Here is a 22,935-nt window from a genome sequence, read left to right as displayed (position 1 = left end):
TTTGTCAGAACAGCACTTTGAAATTCCCCAAGATAAGACACATAAATAAATGAAGAATTATACTTGGCAATGAATTTGGCATCAGACTTTAAATGTTTCATAGTTCTGGGCTGAGCAAATAAGTTGAGCATGTCTTTAGAACCTTCCCAGAGATGTGCTCGCAGTGTTTGGATATACTTGGCAGCACCACGTTCAGGGGAGGAAAGAAAGAGGAAGTTGCTTATTCAAAACGTGAGAAAGGGTTACAACACGCGACATGCCTGACATTTAAGTGATAGAAGTGTTTTACATATGCTCTTTTGGCTTTGGTCTGACACCTAGACTCTGCCACGGTGCAACTTAGCACTGTCACGGTGCAGCCTTGATAACTCAACTCAGAGATGTGACTTCCCACTCCTTTTGGGAACATATGGGCTGCAGATCGCCTAGCCTCAGCATGAGCTGAGGGAGCGTACAGCGGCCACAGCGTAGCCCCTGCGAGCTCCTCAGCTGCACGAGGTGCCTTTGCAGGCTGCACCATCCTCCAGGGTGGCATTTGCATTTCTGAAAATTGTGGCTAATTAGAAATAAACAGAAAAATGCTTGATTTACAAAGGAATGTGTGATTCTGCTAGCTAATTTTTTTTTTACCATCTTAACATTCACAGAAGACTGATCATGCTAATGCTTTCAATATATTCATTAATAAGGACAATTTACATTTATGTAGCATCTCTCTTAGTTAAAAATCTCAAAGTTTTCAGCAAAATATACACAAAAAATTAAATCCATTTCACTGAATACAGTCATCGTTGGAATGAAAATCAGCAATTTTGGAACACCGCAGAAGAACATTACACAACAGATGAAAATAAGACAAAGCAAAATCCCCAAGAACTCAAGGCAAAAGAATCCCTGAGACGCCAGATACAATTGTAGGTAAAGAGGACGTTATTATGCAAACAGCATTGTGAACCGGGCCTGCGGTGCCCTAGGCAGTGGTGCTTGGAGGCAGCAGACATACTTCAGAATGATTAAAGGAATATTCTTCATACATGTGCAGCCTACTGCTTCTGCAACAGTGGGATCTCTGTGGGAGACTCTCCGTTTAAACTGGGCATCTGCTGAGAAGAATGAATAGGGGAGACTGGATGGAGTCTGGTGATGAGAAATGGAGAGGTGGGTAAGTATGTGAATTGTAAACGGCACATATCTGACCACTGAGATTCCTTTTTTTTTTTTTTTTCACAAATGGCCTCCACATTTTAAAAGCCATTTGTTACGTTAATACATTTTTCTGCAAAAATAAAATGAAATAAAAATGAACTTCTTTGAAATGATGAGTTTTAATTCTCTATCATAGTGACACATAACTAGAATTCCCAGACCAAAATGAAATCATCTATTCTCTTTGTGTTCAAACCTCCTTCCATCCTAAACCTCATCTACTCTAAGCACTGATCAAGTCTGCACACACAGTATTATAAAGTCGAGAGTCAGAGGTAGGAAAAAAAGCCATCCATCTAAAGTAAAATTAATAGCAAAACTTGGAGAGAGCATGCATGCGTTAGCAGGACCAAAACATGAGCTATTACATGACAAATGCATTGATAAATGTTCAACCCTGCAAATGCAAAATAACTTTGGTTTGGTTAATAAGCATCCATTATAACTATTTCCCATTATTCTGAGGCAGACCAGGCAGTTTTCATACTTGACCCTTGAAAGCAGATTTGGTTTTGTAATTAACATGTTATCCAGGGATTTTTCTTTCCACATCTCTCTTCTCCTTTCAGTACTCTCCCTCCAGCACAGAAAAGATTTCCTTGCCTGCAGTTGCTGCCACATTCAACAACTGCTGGCTGAGACCTCACAACACACTGCATAAATTCACTTCAAATTATTCAGGTTTGGCACATTTCTGCTGGTGAGTAACAACAACCTTTTTGTTTCTGAGACAAAGGAAACAAAGATTTAAAGAAAGAACAAAGGCAGCCTAATAAGAATCCCACATTTCCTACTTTTTCCTAATCTGGTTAAAGTCTCTACAAGCCTGAGAAATTCAACAAAGCTAAGTTGTTGTGGACTGTTTGTCTTTCAGTACAGAATCAACACAGATGGAACAGCCTTCCCAGCACGACTTCTGACCATAGGTCAGATATGAGGTAACTTTCTCTTCGCCTGTTAGAAGTTTTGGTTTTTGTTTTTCACTGAATTGTCGTATTTGAGGGTGCAATTACAGCTAAAGCCACACTAAGATCCAGGATCCTGACACTGAATCCAGACTTGGTTGGCATTTCAATCATGTCCACACAACAAGACAAGAGCTCATTCAGTGCAGTTACAGCCACGATACAAGCAATCAAACAAAAGAGGCCAGAGGGAGAGAGTTGGGCACTTCTTTATACTGCGTGTAAAAACAAAGCATAAACCATACTTCCAAACTGATGACACGTTTAAAATGTTAAGCTATAAAGTCCCTGTTAAAACTGATACTATGAAGCAACCTTTATGACAACGTTTTGCTTTCATGCTGAGTTACATCTCTACATATTTATTCTTGAGAAGTGTATGAATCTGAATTTGGGCTCCCTCCTGCTGGAAATTCCTTGGGTTTCCTGAGTTAGAGCGAACCAAGTTTCTGATCTCTTTGTGATACACAGATGCTCATACAACTCCACTGACAATCACCCCAAGCACTTTCTAGGAAAGCAAGACCCTTTTGATGGCAAAAATCTGTGATCCATGCCTCTAACTTCACCCTCTTTGCTCTCATGCAGCAGCAGAAGAGTTAATACGAAAGAAGAGAATCAGCAATGTCATTATGTTTGGAAAGATCTCTCTCATACTGTATTTAGGTGAAAAGAAAGAGAAATACTTGGCCCAATCCCTGCTACGCACTTAGATTTATGTCAAAAGTGTTTTATTACTATTTATAACAATGACTCAGTAGACATTTTTGAAGTACTATAATGCCACAAACTGAAAACACTCCTGTATCTGTGCTCTCCAAAATTAACAAGTGTTGTATCACATAGCACAGACTGAGGCTATGGTGAGACACTACAGATTGTAATATGAACTCAAAGCATAAACAATTCCTTAAGTCCCCCATGTCTTTCTCTGTCAGCTCTTCTTTTCACATACTTTTATATCTTGCCTACATACTGAGATGTTGGTTTGAAAAATCCAATTCATTGACACCATGATACTGCTAACGAAATCTTACATTCTTTCAGTCCCAAATTCCAGAAACACCTAGTTTTAAAACTACCATAATGGTAGGTAATCATCAGCTCAAAGGGAATGCTGTTCTCTTTTTAATCCAAGGAAAAACTTGACCATCTTTCTTTAATGCTATCAACCTGGAAGCTTGACAGTAAGGATTAAAAATTGCTCTTTCCTTCCCACTTGGTTATTGGAAAGGCTGTGAAAGGCAATCAGTCTTGTGAAGCCACACTTCACAGTCTGCATAAAAATGCCATGATTCCCAGTCCTCTCCCCAGTCTAATTGAAAGTGCATAATATCAAACAGCTGGGGGAAACTAAACTGTAAACATATGCAATATATCATGTTATCATACAAAACCTGTTACTAATAGGCATTTGATGATCAGCAGATTGAAAGGGATCTGAAACCAGAGATTATTTTTGCTGCAGTGTAAGAACTTTTCCCGAGCGAAAAAGGAAAAAAACACACTCTCAGCAGGGAAGGAATTGGACTGGAGTCTGTTCATTCATTCTGTTTGTGAAATATGGACTTTTTTTAATGATTTTTGTTTGACTGCTGACTAGCTCAGATGCTTTGGGGGCACTGCTGGAGCAAATCACAGTTTTGGTTAAGAGGAAATTCATGTCTTTCTAGTCAGTAAATACAGACGTTTAGAGCCTCCCTGTCCAGCCCACTCCCAAGCTATCATTGTTTCTAATGCCAGGTGGCAATATTACCTGTCACCAGGAACCTGCGGGTAGTGCTGCTTGTTTATTTTTGCATACAATCCTTCCAAGTGTTCCCTCTCCACTGGTGTTGAAGAAGAATCACGTGGATAGACGAAGGTTTCCGCGACTGCTGGAGATGATGGTCTGTAAATGCTTGCTGCTGGATAAGCCTCTCGGAAGTGGTTCACTCTGGCATAATTTGGATCTACCTCATCATCATCTATGTCGGGTCCTCCAGGACCAGTAGAATAATCAAGCAGGCCCCTCAGTTGCTTTTGACGTAACTCCTGATGCTTTGCTCCAATCCTAATAATGAAAAACAAAAAAACAAATATGCAACTGGGTCTGCTTTCAACCACAGACACTGATTCATCACGTAAATATGGAGCACCAACTCCAAACCCAACTGCTTAGATCTTTCCGTACACTGTGAAACTGGTGGCAAATGAAACAGAATTGTTCACATGGAAATTTACCTCTCACAATCACCTTTGGAATCAAGGTGGTCATCATTCTGATGAAAAAAATAACGCTAATATGGTGGCTCTTCATAGCTCTATGTGTACATGCACACACGTATACAGTTTTAATTCTACACCTGCTCTCCACTTCTGCAATTAATATACCTAACCCAATCCCAATAATTTTAATCTAAAGTAGCCAATACAATTATTGTTCCCCCTTGGCCAGTTGACTCACCACATTCTTAAAAATAAACTAACCTGTGAAAAGTGAATTAAATGTAAGCACGCATAGAGAGATGGCACAGCTGCCTCAAATCAAAGGGCCACAGTTAATTTGCTGAAGATTTAATTTTTTAATTTTATTTTGGATACATAGTTGGGAAATCATGCCTCATTATATGGGGGATAGGCAAAAAGTAAAACAGCAAAGAAATTAATAGAAACCTGACAGAGACGAATTGGTACATATAAGTGAATTAAAGACTATTACTGGCAGTACTCCACTGTGATAAAGCCTTAAGTGGTATTACAAAATGCTGCTGCTAATCAGAGCCATTGTGTAATCTCTTTAGAAAAGTAAAACATATTCAGGTAAACTTCAAACTCAGCTGATATTCAATGATTCAACATTAATTCTGGAGGAAAAAGAAGAAAATAGCATGCAACTTCTGCTAACTGCTCTGCTATTCTACAACACCGCATAATTAAATGCCACGAGATGGATCAAGCAGAATGATGATCACAGTACGTAATAAGTAGCATTTACAGAAAATAAAGACTTATTGAGGAAAAATGAAGAACAGAAGACTACAGAGACAGTGACTGACAGAAGAATTCAGCATTTTTCTGCTGACTGTAAACGCTGGCACAGGTTGCCCATCCCTGAGACAACCAAGGCCAGGCTGGACTGGTCTCTGAGCACCTGAACAAGCTGTAGATGCCCCTGTTTATTGCAGGGGTGTGAGACCAGATGACTTTTAAAGGTCCTTCCCAACTCAAATGATTCTATGACTATCTGAAGCACCGCAGCACTGTAGAAGGAACAGTATAATTTGTACTACAAAAGAGTAAGTACAAGTTGCTTTTCTACACGTATGCCTGAGTACATTAAGGTGCATCATGCAGGCTTTCTAGTTAGACCACTCCCTTATTTGTGGTAGGATATATCTAGTGAGGATACTAAATAAAAGGATAGCATTTTAATACCTAAAATGTAGTCATGCTTTACAGTGGTATGAGCCTGCAAATGGTACAGGGCCCTTGGCATAAGGGGTACCAAAATCTACTCTGCCTTTCCTCACTGGAGCAGATCACCTTTCTCCTCTCTCAGTATCTTCTTAAAAAGACTAGGAGAGACAACAACATCTTCATAACACAACATTTCTGCTTTTCTTCAAACTCTCCATCTCTGCCCAACAAGTTCATATTTCACTTTTTCTTGAAGTTTCATTAAGGGTAATCAGAAGGCCTGAATACAATCTACTACAATAATTCTTAGACATTACATAAGAAGAACATAAGCTATAATCCATCTATATCCTTAACACCTCCCAAGATTCTACAGTTAGGCTACCTATGAATTCCTCAGAATTTCTCCCTTTTTCTACCCGGAGTTTCTCTCCTCTGCATAGTCCCCTTCTTCCACACCTTTCGCCCTACTCCTCTGTTGCTTCAGGTTTTCATGCCACACACAGTCCCCGCTTTGCATTCAAATGTTGGCCCAGGTCAGGCACTAGCAGCGAGAGCAGCCTCACACAGGTGATTCAGTATCTTGCAGCCATCACAGGCTTCAAAACGTGCCTTTGATGCTGCACAATTCTTGCTCTATTTGCAAGGGAGATTTTCCAGCAGAATCTTTTGGAGGGCACAGTCTGGTGTCAGTGTGTGATAAATTCAGTTAGCAAGGCACTTCTTTCATTTTACTGCTGATTGCTCTGGCTCAGTTGGATGATGGCTTCTTGAGATGGTGAGAGCTTAACAGCATTCACAGAAAGGTGGGACATGCAACTTACCCTTGGCAAAACTATTGGTGACACTGTTGTATTCCTTGGTAAATGTCCTACTTTTATTCAGAAAACAACAGGCAATAGTAGGGAGAGAAAAATCAACATGGAGGAGCTGTATATGAAACCACGAGCTAAAAAGTAGTGGTCAGCATTCCTCTCTGTCTAAACCACAAACTATTGCTAGCAAATCAGCAATCACTAAAAAGCAGCTGAAAGCATGTAAAAGCCTTTATCCTCAAAGGGTTTGTGAATAAAGATAAAAGAGAAATTTTACAGCAGGGTTTGGTGGAGAGAGTCAGCCTGCCCATGTCTGTGTGTAAAAAAACATGAAAAAACGCACTCACCATTCACATAAAGAAATGTGGGGCAAAGTTAACTCCTGATCCATATGTGCAAAAGCCATTTGTTGCAGGTAGTTCAACACCTGAAAGCACTCATTTGTGCTACAGCAACAGGGGTGGATTTCTACTGCAAATATGGCCTCAGACATCAATGAAGCAGGGAGGGAGGTCTGTGTTGCTCATTTCCATCTTTTATACATAAACAGACTTCAAGAGAAACCCTCTTGCAGAAGGATTAATATTTTACATGTCCCACATGGGATGACATTAGAAATGTAAAAATCTATCTATCTTTGTTTAAGAAGTTCACACAAATAACTGTTAGCTCCTGCACCCAACAATTCTATCTGTTTGGTAGCAGCTCTTGCTTCTTGTTATCCTGCTCTTCATCTACTAAAATTCACAGAGCACTTTGAGATTTTCTATCTTTCAAAGCAAGTTCGAGGAAGATTACTTGAATGTTCTTAAAAATACAGAAAACTGGTGAGCTTCAGTCCCTGTCAGTAATCAAAAAGCCTAACAGAGTTCAGTGCAGGAATATATCAGCTGAGTTACAAGTTCCAGTCACAGCAGGGAATTTTACAGACCTGTATGGGATGACACGGTGAAGAAAAAGAGGATGTTGTAGGAATGGTCTTTTCACACACCAGTGCAGAAGGCACGGCACACATTCACAAAGAGAGTCACTGCAGCTTCTCAGAAAATGTGAAGACATAACATTCCTTGGACATATACATCATCTATCCCTAGGTATTTAAGACGTATTTGAAAGCAAAAGAGTTGTGCAGCACAGCAACACCGTGTGATTCTTGCTTTCATATCTGACACTGAGAGCAATTTGTCCTGCTATCAATACTGGTCTATCCAACACGAGAAAAGCTGGAATTAGGTCATCTCAATTTTCTTTTGTTCCTGTGAATAAGCCCATCTTCTTCAACTTCTCCTTGTGAATGCAACCTCCAATCACTTCCACTATTGTAAACTGAACCTTCCTGGGAACAATTATTTCCATCTGATACTATACTGACCAGTCAATACCAGGTGATGTGAAATTTTTCATGATCAATGTTTCATCTTTTCAACATGCCTATTACAACTGCATTAATATTTTGTTTCCTTCTTACTCTTCTGCACAAATCCATAAAGTTTGCTCCGTGATCTCATTTTTCACTTCAATCCAAATGCTCAAATACACAGAAATGAACTGCTGGACAACTGATTTTTTTTTTCCTTCTTGCTATTCCCTAGCTTCCCAGGCCTTCTATTACGTTTCTCACTTTGGAAGTTGTTTTGAAGAGCTTGACTGCACTTCAGCATCATGATTTTTGCCCATTCTTAATGCAATCTTTTCTACAGCACATCCCAGTAGATGTAGTATAAAAAAAGTGAATATACTGTTCCTTCCATTGTTCCCATGAAGCTCTGCCAATCCTGTTAAGCAGACTTCTGCTATATCCCATTCTATTCCTTTCACGTTGCACCTTCCTCCCTATCTGAAAAGGCATTATCTTTACTTCCCACCACAAAAATAAAGAAAATTCTTCTAAATCAACACAATTTTCATAGCAACCAGCTTACAGTTATTCAGAGCAAACAACAATCACACGAGAGTCCAAGAGTTGAAAGCACAGGATGGGTCTGGTAAAACAACTGGTGCAAATTTGTGACAAAAGATAAAATGTCACTCAGCACCATGATGCTGGCAGCGAAACCAGAGATGAGGAGAGGCACAGGTCACCATCTGAGCAATTTAGCGTACCACTGAAGTTTGTACAAACTTCCTGATGAGAGAATGGGAAAAAGGCCTCTCAGAATGAAGGGAAGTTAACTGTATTTCCTTTCGGTATCCCATATCAATCCTGCTCGCTCTCTTCCGCCACCTGAACATCATGCTCTCCAGTTAAATCATGGCATGGCAACTACATCAACTTCCCTTAGCTGCGTTTCTGTAAAAACACAACCTCTGCACACAAGCAGCCAGAAAATAAGCAGCAGAAGTGCTGCATCAAGCAATGCCCTTTTATTTCCTGTGACCCACCTTTTCCTCAACAGCATCCAACACACATCCTATCTTGATCTTTTTTGTCTCCTTTGAGACCCGCTATCGCTTTCTATAAAACAAATCATTTCAACAAAAAATTCTAATGAGATAAAATATATAACCTCAATAAAATGATAGGTTTCATTTTCAAAATATGTTGCATCCTACTTTTTCGGATTCAAATGAAGACAGGATTCTATAAACCTCATGTGCTCCTGAAAGTGAGGCATGGTATTCTGAAAGCACTCAAGTAACATTTGGTAGCACATTCCCAGAAGTAGAAATCAAGAAAATCCTCTTTTACCTTTAATCTTCCTGTCTGACATATCCACAGAGATCATATACACAGATTTCTCATGTGTTACCACATGAAAAGACCCACACACCCAGAATGCAACAGCCATAAAAGGGTTAAGAGCCCAAGCAGCAAGCAAATCCTTCCAGCTGGGCTCAAAGCTCAGACACACCACTGAGTTACTGTGGCTTAACAAGTTATTGTGTTTCTGCTGAGCTACTGTCAATGACCACATACGCATTCGCTGCCTGTGACAAACGCAACCTAAAGTGCTTTACCCTAACATCACTGACAGAGACATTGACAAGCAAAAGATGGCTAGAAGCCAGCATCTCACACAGAGAAAGGGAGAGGGATCACCTCAAGAAAATAAAATAACAAACAAACAAAACAAACAAAAAAACCTGAGCAGAAGACACTTTAGGAGCACATCCAGAAATGCTTTCAGAATGGAATGAGAGGGTTGGAAAAAGCCATGGCAGATATTCCTCATCTCTTGGCCCACCAGGCAGAGGCTGTTTTGGGACCAGGATACAAGAAAATGCTGAAGCTTTGAAAACCAATGGACTAGGTACATTTGTCATTTCCAGATGCCCCATCCAGCTTCAGTAGCGATCTGCCAGTTCTTTTTTTGCTCGTTATTTACTGAAGTAGCAGCAGCTTTTCCAGTACTTTCTGCTAAGCTGTTACAGCTTCAGCTTTATCCGTTGTTTAATACAAGTATGAAATACCTAAGCAATTACTTTTTAACAGAAGAAGGGTCACCCCCATCCCCCCCCTGTGGCTGGGAACAGACTATTCTCTGTTTGTATCTCAAGATCAGGTAAAAACTGATTAGCACAACATTGGTTTACATAGCATGTAAACCCAACACTGTTAGTAAGCCCCTGTGTAAAAGCTGTGCTGCTGCAGAAAGGTTGCCCTTATGTTTGAGGGCAGAGAGGATGCTCAAGTTGTTCAAGGAGCCCAAGAAGGCAGCAATACACAATTTTCTTCTGACTTTTCATGGAAAACATAAAGGTGATAAAGGTGATATAACTTTTTTTTTTTTTTTTTTTTTTTTTTTTTTTTTTTTTTTTTTAAATGAATAAACCATGCACTATGTGCTCAGTCCTGAGCACAGCACAAAGAATGACATGGTTTGAGCCCCAAGGTGCCCATCTAAGTAGTCAAACACCACCAAGGGAAAGAAAATACGCTTGCTGACCAAACAGTGTATTTCACAACAGCAAAATACCGAGTGGTTCAGAAACCTCATTTAGTCCTTCAGATGAATACAACATTTCTTGTGTGGCAGATTCAAAGGAAAAGACTTTGGGGAAGAGCAAATACATACATGAATAAGCAAGTTGCTGGCTAAGTCAATGAATGATATTCCTAGGAGGGAAGGAAGAATAACAACAACAGATAAAAGATGCAACGGAAGCAGGACAGGAGCCATAGGTCTTTTAGGACAGTTTCTATTCTGTTCACAAAAGCAAGAGCAGGTAACGAGCGTGTGTACAAGCAGTCTGAGGTGTACCTAAACTCTTAAAAAGGACCTGGTCTTTAAGTGCTTTAAAATCACTGAGATATTTAACATTTTTCCACTCGCTTGGTTGCTCCTTGTAAACAGCAGAATGCAAGCTGCTCTACTTCTTTTTTCCCTGCTCATGTGACTACCCCCCGAGATCTACATATCGCAATGATTACTCAATTTACATCTGATTTAGTATCTTAATACTTCAACTGTGATTTTACATAACATTTCTGCTTTTGTCTCTCATTTACCTAATTCATACGTACATTGAGTAACGGGTTGTCTAGAGGAAAGCAACCTATTTCTGCAGGAGGTCACTTAGATTTCCATTGGGTTTAATAATTTAATTTCTTTCTAGCTGCTAGCAAAATATATTTTGGTAACTAAAATACTATATTTTCATTCATTTACATAATAGTGGACTGAATACATCCTGCCTTCAGATATTCATAAACCATCATCACTGATGGGAACGGATATATTTTCCTTGAATATCTGAGGAAATAGTTTCAGTACAGTGTGTTGTTTTTTTTTATTTCATAATCCTTTTCAGGCAGATATGGCCTATAATGACGTTAACAATCTGATTCAAACCTGCATCTTTTATCAGGAAAAGACTCAGTCGTATTTTTTCAATCATAATCCAGGAAAACTTTAGAGGCAGTCGTATAGCTAAATAAAACAAAATAAAATAAAAATCCACCTCTTGCCAGTAAACTGAAGACATTAGATATTGTCTGAGTTCGCATCTGATTTAGCATTATCTTTCAGGACATTCTGACAAAAACACCTTTCCCATGGGCTTTGCAAACGTTTCTTCATTCTATCTCATTCTACCATGAGCAACCTCTCCCTCATGATTAGTATTAGTAATTGTAAATAAGAACAGAAATCATCTCAGAAGTGAAAAAACATAAATTCAAAGAAGTAGGAGACCAACTCTGCCTAAACAGACAGATCTTGCAACAAGCATTACCTTGTTCAATGATCAAACCACCTGAGTTAAAGCACTGCCTGTCCTGGAAAACTATCCTACATCTCTCATGCAATGCTGAGTTGACCAGGGAAGCAGCCCTTGGAGGGCTGCATGCAAAAAATTATGAGGGAGATAAACATTATGGTCAATGTAGTCTAAGTTTATGCTAAATTGAAGAAGAAATGTAGTCCTTTTGTACTACAAAGTGACGATTTTGCTGATGACCAAGTGTGAGCTTTGGATAGAGTAAACAGGTACCTTAATGTTCTTCCTTTTATTTCAGTGGTGACAGGGCACGATTACCCACTCACACAGGATCCTGCCCTCTAAAGAAAGTCTTGGCTCTAATGAGGTCAGTGCATTTCTGCCTGTGAATTTCAATGAGAGCAGGACATGTATATTAAATGCTGTATTTTACTTATGTAATTTTCTCTATTTGTAACTATTCTGTATTATTTTCTGAAGTACCATTAAAAAAAAAAAAAAAAAAAAGAATAGAGGGAACTCTCTGAAGGTTTCCCTGCTCAACCTCCAGCTGAAAGCAAGGCTGACTGCACAGACCAGGTTGTTCAGTCTCTTAGTAGGATGCTCTGATGCCTTTAAAAAAGCCAAGCTCCTCTTTCAAGGTGGCCTTCCATCTGCAGGAACTTCACAGACTGTAAGTTGCAGATCTAACTCTCTCCACTGATATAAAGGAATTCTCAGGCTGCTGTAAATTGTGCTTTTCAGTAAACAAACAAAAAAAATAATAGGTGAGTCACTGTGTACATCATACCCAAGGAAGCACAGTGGGGTCTTTGCTATGTAAGTACTCTGCACGTCAAACGCTAGCCATTGTGCAACACTGAGTTCCAATAAAATGTCTCTCATATAATGTGAATTTTAATGCACGCTCATGTTTGCCAAGCCCAGAACCTACCCACTACCTTCTGTTCTGAATTGACTCACCCGCATGTAGCCTGTCACTTCATGGGATCAATGCTAATTCACGGTCCTCAAATCACATGGGACGTGGGACTGCAACATGTTCCCATGAGCTTAAACCTAGTACATAAAATTAACTTATAAGGAGGATGTGATGATGCAGGGGCTGGCACAGAGTTCAGCTTCAACCATACAAATCACTAAGCCACACACCTCTACTGACACCTAAGCCAGCTGGCTTTAGATCTATGTCACGTTCTTTGTTCCCCAGTAATCAAAAGCCAAGCAGAAATGCATATGAGGCTACATTAAGCTTCAACATGCTGAAGAGGTGTGTAAGAAATGCATCTCAAGGGATTATACTCCCTTACTACCTCTGAGGAAAAAGATGGATTTTTAAATTAATTAATTTATTTTTAATACTGTAACAACATAATGTACTTAAAATATAGGAGAAAGTGAGGTAGGAAAGATAGAAGTGGAATACTTTCTATGCTTTGACCAGGAAAATAATCAAGAATACTACAGGATAGGGATACAGGATTTCCATGTTTCCATTCTGTGTGTTTGCTTCCCATCCATTTTAATAATATTATCTTTTTTGCTAGAACAAATAATTATGAAAATAGAATGAAAAAACAGAGATTTTTTTGCTAGAAAGAATGACTTGATTTTGTTTCCAATGACCAAAATATAAGCAGTGTCAGGAATGGAAACCATACCAATTGCACTCAAAGCCACAGTTACCTCCGTGACAAGACATCGAGCGAATCATTACAGAGACATTCCACAGATAAGCAGAGAGCCTTATACTCTCAGAAGAACTATGGGAAGATGGAATGAGAGACATGGGTCTGTGAATTCATCCACTGCCATGACTAGCTCAGGCCCAGCAATTGCTGCAGTGCGTATCAAAGACCTTGTGACCTGTTAACACTAGTGTTAAGAAAAATACCACTACGATGCTAAGACACTAATGCCCGCAGGAGACAAAATGTTGATCTGACGTACCACAAGAGCCCAGCATCCAAAACCACATGCAGTAACATAGCTGACAACAGACCCAGAAGGATGACCACCACCTTCCGAGTCCCCAGGCCTCCGTCTTTAACAAGACCTCATGCATTTGCACAACCTGCTTCCTTCTGAATTAAATCTTAGTGGTAGAAGAAGGAAACTTAGCTCCACACGATAGCATATCCCTGGTACATTTCTTTGTTCTGTACTTACAACACCAAACCTGGAATCCATTGAACAGAATCTCCCTGTTCATGAAGAGGAACATTCCCTGCCTGTCAGTCTGGGCTTCACAGGTTGTTTCTAATTAACAGTTCTGGACTAGAAAGCAGAATCCAGCTTTGACCCAGCAGAGAAAGCTTCAAGATTTTTAGTAATTTTGGTTTGTTTGCTATGGAGAATTACATGCCCAGACTTCCTGTCTGCCCCTCCATCCCTGCGAGTTGTAATCTCTTCTTTTTTTTCTTCCTGCTGGTAAGGGAATCCAAGAACAGGAATTCTGTGTTGTGGCATTACTTCAAAGTGCTTGCCAAAGACTGTCATGATAGACTGTCATAAATCACAAATAGAAGGCAAGGCATGAAATGCAGCTTCCAAGTCATTCTTAAGCCCTTATTGATTTTGGGGTAGACCAAGAGCTGACCTACATTCGGTCCTGTATCATAGAATTCCTTAGGCCAAAGTGATCTGCCTCCCAGAAACCTTTCCATTACCAGACTGGCTAGTACACCCACCAGTTTTACTGCATTCATGGTATTTCAAACAGCTGTATCTCTGTTTCACTGTATCATGTTTAAAAACATCAAGCCATCACACCCCACCCATACAGAAAAGCCCCACATTGGTATGTTTCTTCAGGAGTGAGGCAGGCTGCTGCTGCTGCGCTGCTGAGCCTTCTGTCAGGTGGGCACAGCTGGTAGGATGTGGTCTCTGGAGCAAAGGGAAAGCAGTGCCGCAGTGAAGGGCAAGCCAAGGACACTAGGATGAGACTTGGGGTGTAATTTAGAAGGCATGGCTTTGACATCTGGAAATGCTATATCCAGCAGTTTCCTATACCTGGAATAGTATTGTGACACTTGGAGAAAAAGACTGATTTCATGTGCCATTTTGCAGACCTCAATGTACTTGATGTAGGACAGTCTGGGATCAACACTCGGGCTAATGTTTTCAGACAAATGTCCTCCAGCAGTAGAGTAGCCAAGTAAAGAAACCTCAAACCTCTATTTGATTCTAAATGCCACATCACAACCTGTCAGAGGCAGGTGAGAGCCATCTACCTCAGCTATACATAACCTCACATCAGCCTCTTAGTGTTCAGTGGTAGGTTTTTATTACACGCTCTGGTATGCAGAGCAGCAGCAGATCTAAAATGAGAATCATTCAGAATCAATGGGGATGGGATTAATCTGTCCTCCTGTCCGGTGCAAGTGTTGCCACAGTAATAAACAGAAATCTGATAACTTCATACTGTCAGCACAAAATGAAACTATGACCTTGACCTGTGCAACATCATCCACTAACTTTTTCATAACTTCAACATACCATACTACACGGCTATGATCTAATAAGAATCTAAAAGTAATTAACTGGAATTTTTGAAAACTGAAGCTTTAATCAAATATGTATTCTTATCAGGGTTGCAAGCCAGCAATAAATTAGGACATTTAAAAAACTGGGATCCAATCCAATCCGTGATCTGATCAGGGTTCAATGGTTATAATAAATTGGGAGTATTAAAACTGGGATCACATCCAACACTTTATTTTGCCTAAACCACAGGACCTAGCTGTGCTGCAAAGTCAGGCATTCTCAATGGACAGATATGCCTTGTTGGATTAACCCTTCATAAATAATGATGCACAAGCTCAGGAGCCCCAAAAACACGTGGTTTAGCACAGAGCTGAATGGTGAGAGCAGCGATTACCAACGTTTTCTCAGAGATCACAGAACCACAAGCAGCTATAATAATACTTTCAGACCTTGCTAGTCTATAACGCAGGCACAAAAACTACGTGGTGGTGGTAACAATTTGTGTGTGTTATGAGCGCACCCTGCAACGTACCACATATTTAAAAATCATAACTTCTGTTGCTGTGAATTTCAACTTCTGATTCAAAACAATTTGGCTTCTGTACCTCACAGCCATGCCTGCAACTATTCTTGTTTCCATTTTCATTTCCAGTAACACACGAATTGTTTGTAATTAAATATAATGAAGCAAATGCTAACAGAAAGAAATGGAACGAGCTTCACTCACAACTATTCTCTCATATAGGAATGGTCTCTAAATGTTTTTGTTTCTGTAAGATGCATTCCCTTCGTACAGGGATCTTACAGCTGCAAAATTAAATCTCTGTTTGCCAAATATCAAAAACATATGTATTGATTTTTCTAACTATGGGAACAGGCAACAAGCCCCAGAGCTGATAAGACAAGAGAAGCTCTCTTCAATTTCTGGAAGGTTTCCGAAAAGTAAAGGAAACTCAATCTTTAATACAAAAACTGGAACCATTTAATTTTAACCAAACTTGAGAGGCTCTGTAACTTAAGCATTTAGTTCAGACATTCAGAAAGTCTTGGCCAGATGTTCCTCCTGCATCTCTAACATTCCATGCAACAACTTAATACTATTTAAAAAGTTCCTCAATTAATTCTAATAATGGAATACAAAACCAAGACCGATTAACAAAACCACTACACCATTACACCAGTGAACAAGAGTATAATTTTTTTACACAGGGTGCCTCTGCATTCACCAACTCATGTGCTCTGATTAAGATCACCTCTTGTTCAGTAAGGTGCCTTATTTTGTGACATTGAATAAAATGTGAATGAATGTGAAGGAAATGTTCAACTCTGCTGGAAGAGAGACTTCGGTCTCAGCAGGGCTGTTCCAGCAAAATAATCTTACACAGGAAAAAAATACTTCTATTTCAATTTATAGTCACGTTATTTGCATTTGAAAGGCAAACAAATTATTACATAAAAAACTCAATTGCCTAATATATTTTTCTAGCTTGTTTTACAATGATTTTCAGACTTTGTAAAACTTAACGGCAACCCCAAATCTTGCTTGGAAGGAAAGAAAAAAAGGGATCTCTTCCAGTGTTTAATAATGTGGAGAACATCTTGTTGTTAAAATGATAGATTCTGAGTAATTTATATGAAACACACTAAAAATACAGATTTGAGTCAGCTTGATCAAAATAAACCACAGGCATAGCATTTGCTTTTCCCTTTTATGGGCAGATTCTAGACCTTTGGAGCACATGCTTTATTACAGCCAAACTCTTTGAAGCATGAACAAAATAATGAGTTTATTTAAAATAGGGCCTCAGTCCAAGGAACCACTTGACCGGTGTCAGGAAGGACAAACCACCACCTCAAAGAACTGTATCGTACATCAAGTCAGTCCTCCTGAACTACCTGTTCCATGAAGTTCTGACTTTCTCTGGTATGGTTTCAATGATACTGCATTGCTGTGGCACAGGGAAAAGCTGAGGGAGGTACGGAGAGGAGGAGAAAACTGTGAAATTCAGAGGAGGTGCTGACTTCATATTCAATTGGACACAGATAAAGCTATTACTAAACAAGGAATGCCTAACATCCTAAATTCCATTTAACCACTTGTAGCCTGTAGAAGTAGCAGTCATATAATAAAGCACTGCCTTTGCAATGAAAGGCCTGGGGCTGAGGTCTGGAACAAATTCCTGGCCTGACAGGGACTTTTTAGGAACCTGGACAAGCAGCTGCACTGCCTGCACATCAGATTCCCACTCTTGGGACACATTTTTTTCTGCCAGATTTTCTCTCTGCTACTTCAACTGTATGTTCACAGGGTCAGGCACAAGCTTCCCTAACAGCAAGGAGCACAATGAGACCTTCATCTTGGTTGGGATTGCTAAGGAATACAAGCAGTAAAAAAAGCAGTAAAAAATAATGATGATAATGATGGGAGTATTTTTAGCACAGGATGCAGAGTTGCTCCAGAGAAGTGCAGCTACAAGGCAGTACAGAGAGCTGTGCTGAGAAGTGAGAATCAGAAAATGTGAAAAAGAAATAAGAATTGCTAGGCTGGAGAAATACTCAATTAACTTTAACTTTCTTAGGTTCAAATCTGAAACTTGGTGACCCGTAAAAGGTTGTCCAAGCAAACCTATGCAGTGGACCAATGTGCAGCAAGTCCAGTCCTTCTGAGAAGCATCTGCACTAGAGAGTAAGTGCTGTATGCTCTGTCTGCATACGCCTACTAGCTCTAACACATTCTGGATGTGTCAGACTTGTTGCATAGAGAAAGAATGGTACAGTGCATGTGCAAGCATTAAATCCAGCCTACTCTGAGTATGATGGACTTATGTTTCTGCAGCTCACCTACATAAGATCTGATGCTTCCTGTCAAAGACAGAGTCACTGGGTTTGTACCATGTAGCCAACCCAAAATCACGTAGAGATCAAATCTGACATTTCTGCATGTCTGTAAGTGTTGAACAAAGCTTCATCCAAGAAAATAGAAAATTATGTCAGGCCTATCCCTAGAATTCCATGAGATATTATTGTTATCTATACAGTGCCAACCAAAAAAACCTTCCCAAAACTCTGAGAGATGATTTACTCCTGTACGCCGAAAATAGTACTTCCTTTTGAAAAATATTTCTCAGCTGAGATCTTGGAACAGTATTCTGTTTTTTGGAGATCTGCCAAGCAACCTCACAAAACCATGCAAGCTCCACAGCTGCTAAGATGCTGAAACACACTTGATCATTAATCCTGTCACACCCAGTCCAGAAATCAATTACTCTGACCACTTCCACTAATGCCCAAAAATGAACAGCTCAGCCTCTAAAAAATTGTCAGATGAAAAATCTTACGTATGTCTTAGTATGACAAATTCTGAAATATTTATGCAGTCAGCATTTAAGAAAACTGAAGTTTAAGCAAAATAACTTTAAAACTGTAAATAGATGGAGTATCTGAAAAAAGATTACCTAGCTAATCTTGAAAAGGTAAAATCAGGTATGTGTTTAAACAAACTCTAAAAAGGTTGAATGTTAGAAAAGCAAATTGAATTTTAAATACAAGATTTGTTTGCAGGCACGAGGGGACAAAACAAGCTGCATTTCTACCAATGTTTCTGTAGCCCATTTGTTCTACTACTATGCTCCTTACAGTTTTAACATCTAACTTATTTGAAAATAGACAATTCTCTAGCAAAATTCAGCAAAGGTTGGTTTTGTAAAGATGAGACCAAGTATGCAGAACTGCAGCTAGTGAAGTCATAGAAGCAGAAAGATCTATGGTGTGGATGTGCTGCAAGGTTTGCTTTGCCAATATGTGCATTAAAATCTTGGATTTGAATTACATTATAGAATTATTAAATCTTGAGATAGAGCTATAAAACTTGTCTACTAACTTATCATCACTAGTTGAATAGTTAACAACAAAGCAAAAAGTCTGAATTATGTTTAAGACACATAATGTTCCCATTCCCTGATTTTACTCAAACAGCTCATAGATTCAGAGAGTCACCAAGGTTGGAGAAGACCTCCAATATCACCCAGTCCAACTGTCCACCTATCGCCAATATTTCCCACTAAACCATGTCCCTCAGTACAACATCCACGTTTCCTGAACACTCCAGACAGTGACTGCACCACTCTTCTGGGCAGCCCATTCCAGAACCTGACCAAGTCCTCGGGGAAGTATTCCCCAGTGTCCAACATGAATCTTCCCTGATGCAACTTGAGGCCATTCCCTCTCAGCCTACTGCTAGTTACTTGGAAGAAGTGGCCAATCCCCACCTCACCACAACCTCCTTTCAGGTTGCTGTAGTGAGTAATAAGGTCTCCCCAGCCTCCTCTTTTCCAGACTGAACAGCCCCAGCCCCCTCAGCCGCTCCTCATAAGGCCTGTGCTCCAAACCCCTCACCAGCTTTGTTGTCCTTCTTTGAACAAGCTCCAGGGCCTCAGTATGTTTCTTATAGTGAGAGGCCCAAAACTGAACACAGTGCTCGAGGTTTGGCCTCACCCCTCTGGGCTTGAGTACAGAGGGACGATCACTTCCCTGCTCATTCTTACCCATATATGAGAACTGACTACCTTACGTAACTTCCTTCTAGCAAAGATAGCTTCCCATGCCTCACAAATGATTCAAGAAGGGTTCAAGACTCAGTCCATAAACACTTTTATGTGGGCATCTATATAATACAACTATGCTTATTTCATTTAGAGAGTTGAAGCAACTTGCTTAGTTTTATAGCACGTTGCCTAGCTCTGGGGCCAATGTAAAGAAATTTCCAACACTCCTCTTCATTTTATTTTATTAATTTTTTAAATTTTTAATCCCCAAACCATATGAAAGTTATATTACCTGATAGAAAATAGGGTATATCTCTATTTTTGTGCATTATGGAAGAAGAGTCAAATAAGTGGGTTAAAAATATCATCTTGGTTCATCCATTTCTCAACACACCTGCTGTTCTCCATTTCAGTCGTAAAATCTTCCAGGTCAAAGCTGAAATCATTACTAGAGAAACCAGAATGATGAAGACACTCAGCTGCCAGTTTCTAATGTAGTCTTACCAAGTTACTGTCAATCAACGACTGTAATTTAAAAAAACTCCACAGAATGCTGAAGAAATATTAAGAACAATTATCTCATGTCCAATTGGAACGTTAGACCTCTAGACAGAAGGGTTCATTCCTTGCAGCCTGCCAACATTTTACTAAATGACACTGGCCCTTTAACAGATGGGATACATGCTTCTTAGCTTGCCAGGATCCTAATAAAAGACACTGGCTTCTTTAAAATGAAGGACACATACCTCTCAAATTGCCAGTAGCCAAACTGGGAGTCAGCAGTTTAAAATAAAGGCACTCATCAATCTAGCAAATAGGAAGCAATATAGAAATTTAAAAAGAAATGGTACAAAGTTACTTCTGACATTACTTAGCTTAGATGAAGCAAATACTTAAAACACTGGCTAAGCATATACAGTAGAAGCACTGTAGCAACTGGATACCTTATTACCCTTTAAAATGAATAGAACAAATCTTAGCAGCAGACTTCAACGGTTGGGGCTTAGATTTATTTTTTCTTTTTAAATCCATTAGCTATCAATCCACTCACACAGCTGACCATGCACTGCATGACTCAAATGAAAGCAGGATATCTTTTCCCTGGGCACTGGCCAGCACCACAAAGGCTGGGCAGTGTGCTCATCTGTACTGTGAGAAAAGATTTTGCCTCTCAAAATGAACTACATCTGCTCATCTCCTAGGAACAGGATTCTCCAGTGAGGATTCTCCAGCATTCAAAGACACCTCTGACAGCTTTCCCTATGCGTTGACAACCCATAATACTACAGCTTCAAGAGTTTTACAGCAACTGCAAAAACCTGTTTAAAGCCAGCAAGTATGGGCTCTTTAACTTTTGTGACAGCAGTCATCAGAGGGGAGCAATGACCCTCACTGGCATGTTATGAAGGGCACCTGCGTGTCTGCAAATCTTAGCAAGCCTTGTGAGCACTTACAAACTATCCCAGACACAGACAGATCTGCAGAAGGAGAAAATTACACATTCTCTGACTGAAAAGGTAACTAAACTGGTAAAATTGAGCTTTAAAAGGGAACTTTTTATGAACAAGACAGAGAACTGGTCTTATTCACATCAGTAGTTCCTGTATTTCAGCAACGGAACCTTACTTCAGATTTACTTCACCTCACTACTGGTGGCCAAGTGATGCCTATGAACCTCAGCTTCTTGTCTTGTCCAGCATACCCTTTCCCACTCCTTGGTTGCTTGCAGACCCCCTGCTGCTGACTCTTCAAGACTGACTTTAACTATTTAGACACGCTTTCTTCCTGTTGTCTGCCTACTCAGCATTTGCTGACTAGATACTTTTGCAACACAAGGCTAATCAGCAAACTCTTGTGTTGACATGAACATACTTAAGTACAAAAACTACCATCTAGTGGTACAGCTGGCTGAAGCTAAAAGGTCTGGTGTACTGGAAAACACAGCAGAGGCTGCCGGAGAAGAAAGTAGGAGGATCTTGCTTTAGAGAAATACAGAAAAAAGAAGGAACTCATCTTGACTAGCTTAGCAGAAGTTAAGTTCTGAATAGCAGTTACACAGTGAAGTGCAGAGAAGTTAGAGCAGGAAGGTAGGCTCCCATAATACAGCAGCCCTAACTCAGCCAGGAGAACAGCCTAACACCGTCTACTGCCAGGACCTGTCTCCAAGTCTAGGACTTCTCTGGTCAGGCTGCCTGTCTGACCATTTACTTCAGGCAGTCCTTGCTTTGAAGTTTTTCTTCTGACAAAATAAGATGCTGTGATCATTTACTCACCTTTCACGTTCATCTTTCATTTTCTCTAGATCCTCTTCTTTAAGTATGTCATGCTTTGGATTCCCCTTCTGATCTGCTTTCCCACTTTTATCTTCTTTTTTCTTTCCAAATCTGTTTAAAATATCAAGGAAGGAGTCAGGAGGAAGTAATTACCAGAAGAAAAAACAGTACTTATCTAACATAAAACACAGAAATTTTAGGCAATCATGACACTAAGAGCTTTTATCTTGGTCAATCCCAGATCCCGTGCTGCAAAAGAAGTCACCAATTTTAAATAGGCTATGTACATTAGGTAGGTCTAGTTACACACTGATTTGGTCTCTGAAATGTTTAAAGATGCTGTTTGAAAGAGAAAGTAGTAAAGCCCAACAAACCTGAAATGCAAAGCATTGTAGTAGGGGCTGGAATATCATCAGTGCACATTTTAAGGTAGCTGAAGGTTCTTCTTACCACACCATAGCTCTTGAAGCAGTAATCTGCAAAGACTACAGTACTGCAACCCAGACTAGACCGCATGTCCTGCTTTTATCAGTATCTACTGTCTCTTAAATCATATCTGCTCTTAATTTAAAGATTTGTTCTTTGTTTAAATAAGCTTGCAATCAGAAAGAATGAAATCTTGCCATGTTCTGAAACTACAAAATGAGACAGTCCATATGAGCTCTTTCAAAAATACTCCTGGGTTTTAATTTCTGCCTGGTAACATACTATCATTTAATATTTATGCTGTGAAACTCCTCCAGAGACCCCAATCAGTTCCAGGGTCCCACTGTTTTACACGCTGCAGAGATATGCATAACATATCAGCCTGCGTTTTGCAGTTCATAAAAGGTGACTAAACTGGAGAGCCACATTTCATTTCTGATAGAGGTAGGCAGAATGCTGAGAGGTCAGATATGCCAGATATGCTCGTGAATTATGCGTCAGAAAGTGTAAAAGCCTCCCTTCCTCTTCTCCAATTTGTAATTCGCCACTCAGTAGGTAAATAAATGACCGCTGTCTTCCCATGCAAATCAATGTGTTCTTTCATGGCAATCAACGCCAGTAACGCACAAAAAGGTAACTACTTCTTTATGAAATGTATCAT

General features: G+C 39.8%; 1 protein-coding gene across 4 annotated transcripts in view; it reads right to left on the bottom strand.

Moving 5' to 3' along the window:
- Positions 1 to 22,935, bottom strand: part of PARD3B (par-3 family cell polarity regulator beta) — a 370,506-nt gene that overhangs the window by 72,470 nt on the left and 275,101 nt on the right. For all 4 annotated transcript variants that reach the window (XM_048953007.1, XM_048953006.1, XM_048953009.1 and 1 more), the window contains 2 exons: positions 21,849 to 21,959; positions 3,928 to 4,224 (listed from right to left, as the gene is read on the bottom strand). In XM_048953007.1, the coding sequence (XP_048808964.1) occupies positions 3,928 to 4,224; positions 21,849 to 21,959 (408 nt within the window). The remainder of the gene's footprint in view (positions 1 to 3,927; positions 4,225 to 21,848; positions 21,960 to 22,935) is intronic.

This window comes from Lagopus muta, chromosome 8, assembly GCF_023343835.1.
Source record: "Lagopus muta isolate bLagMut1 chromosome 8, bLagMut1 primary, whole genome shotgun sequence".
NCBI lineage: Eukaryota > Metazoa > Chordata > Aves > Galliformes > Phasianidae > Lagopus > Lagopus muta.
Note: the sequence above shows the minus strand (reverse complement) of the source record. Positions and strands in the feature narration are given on the sequence as shown.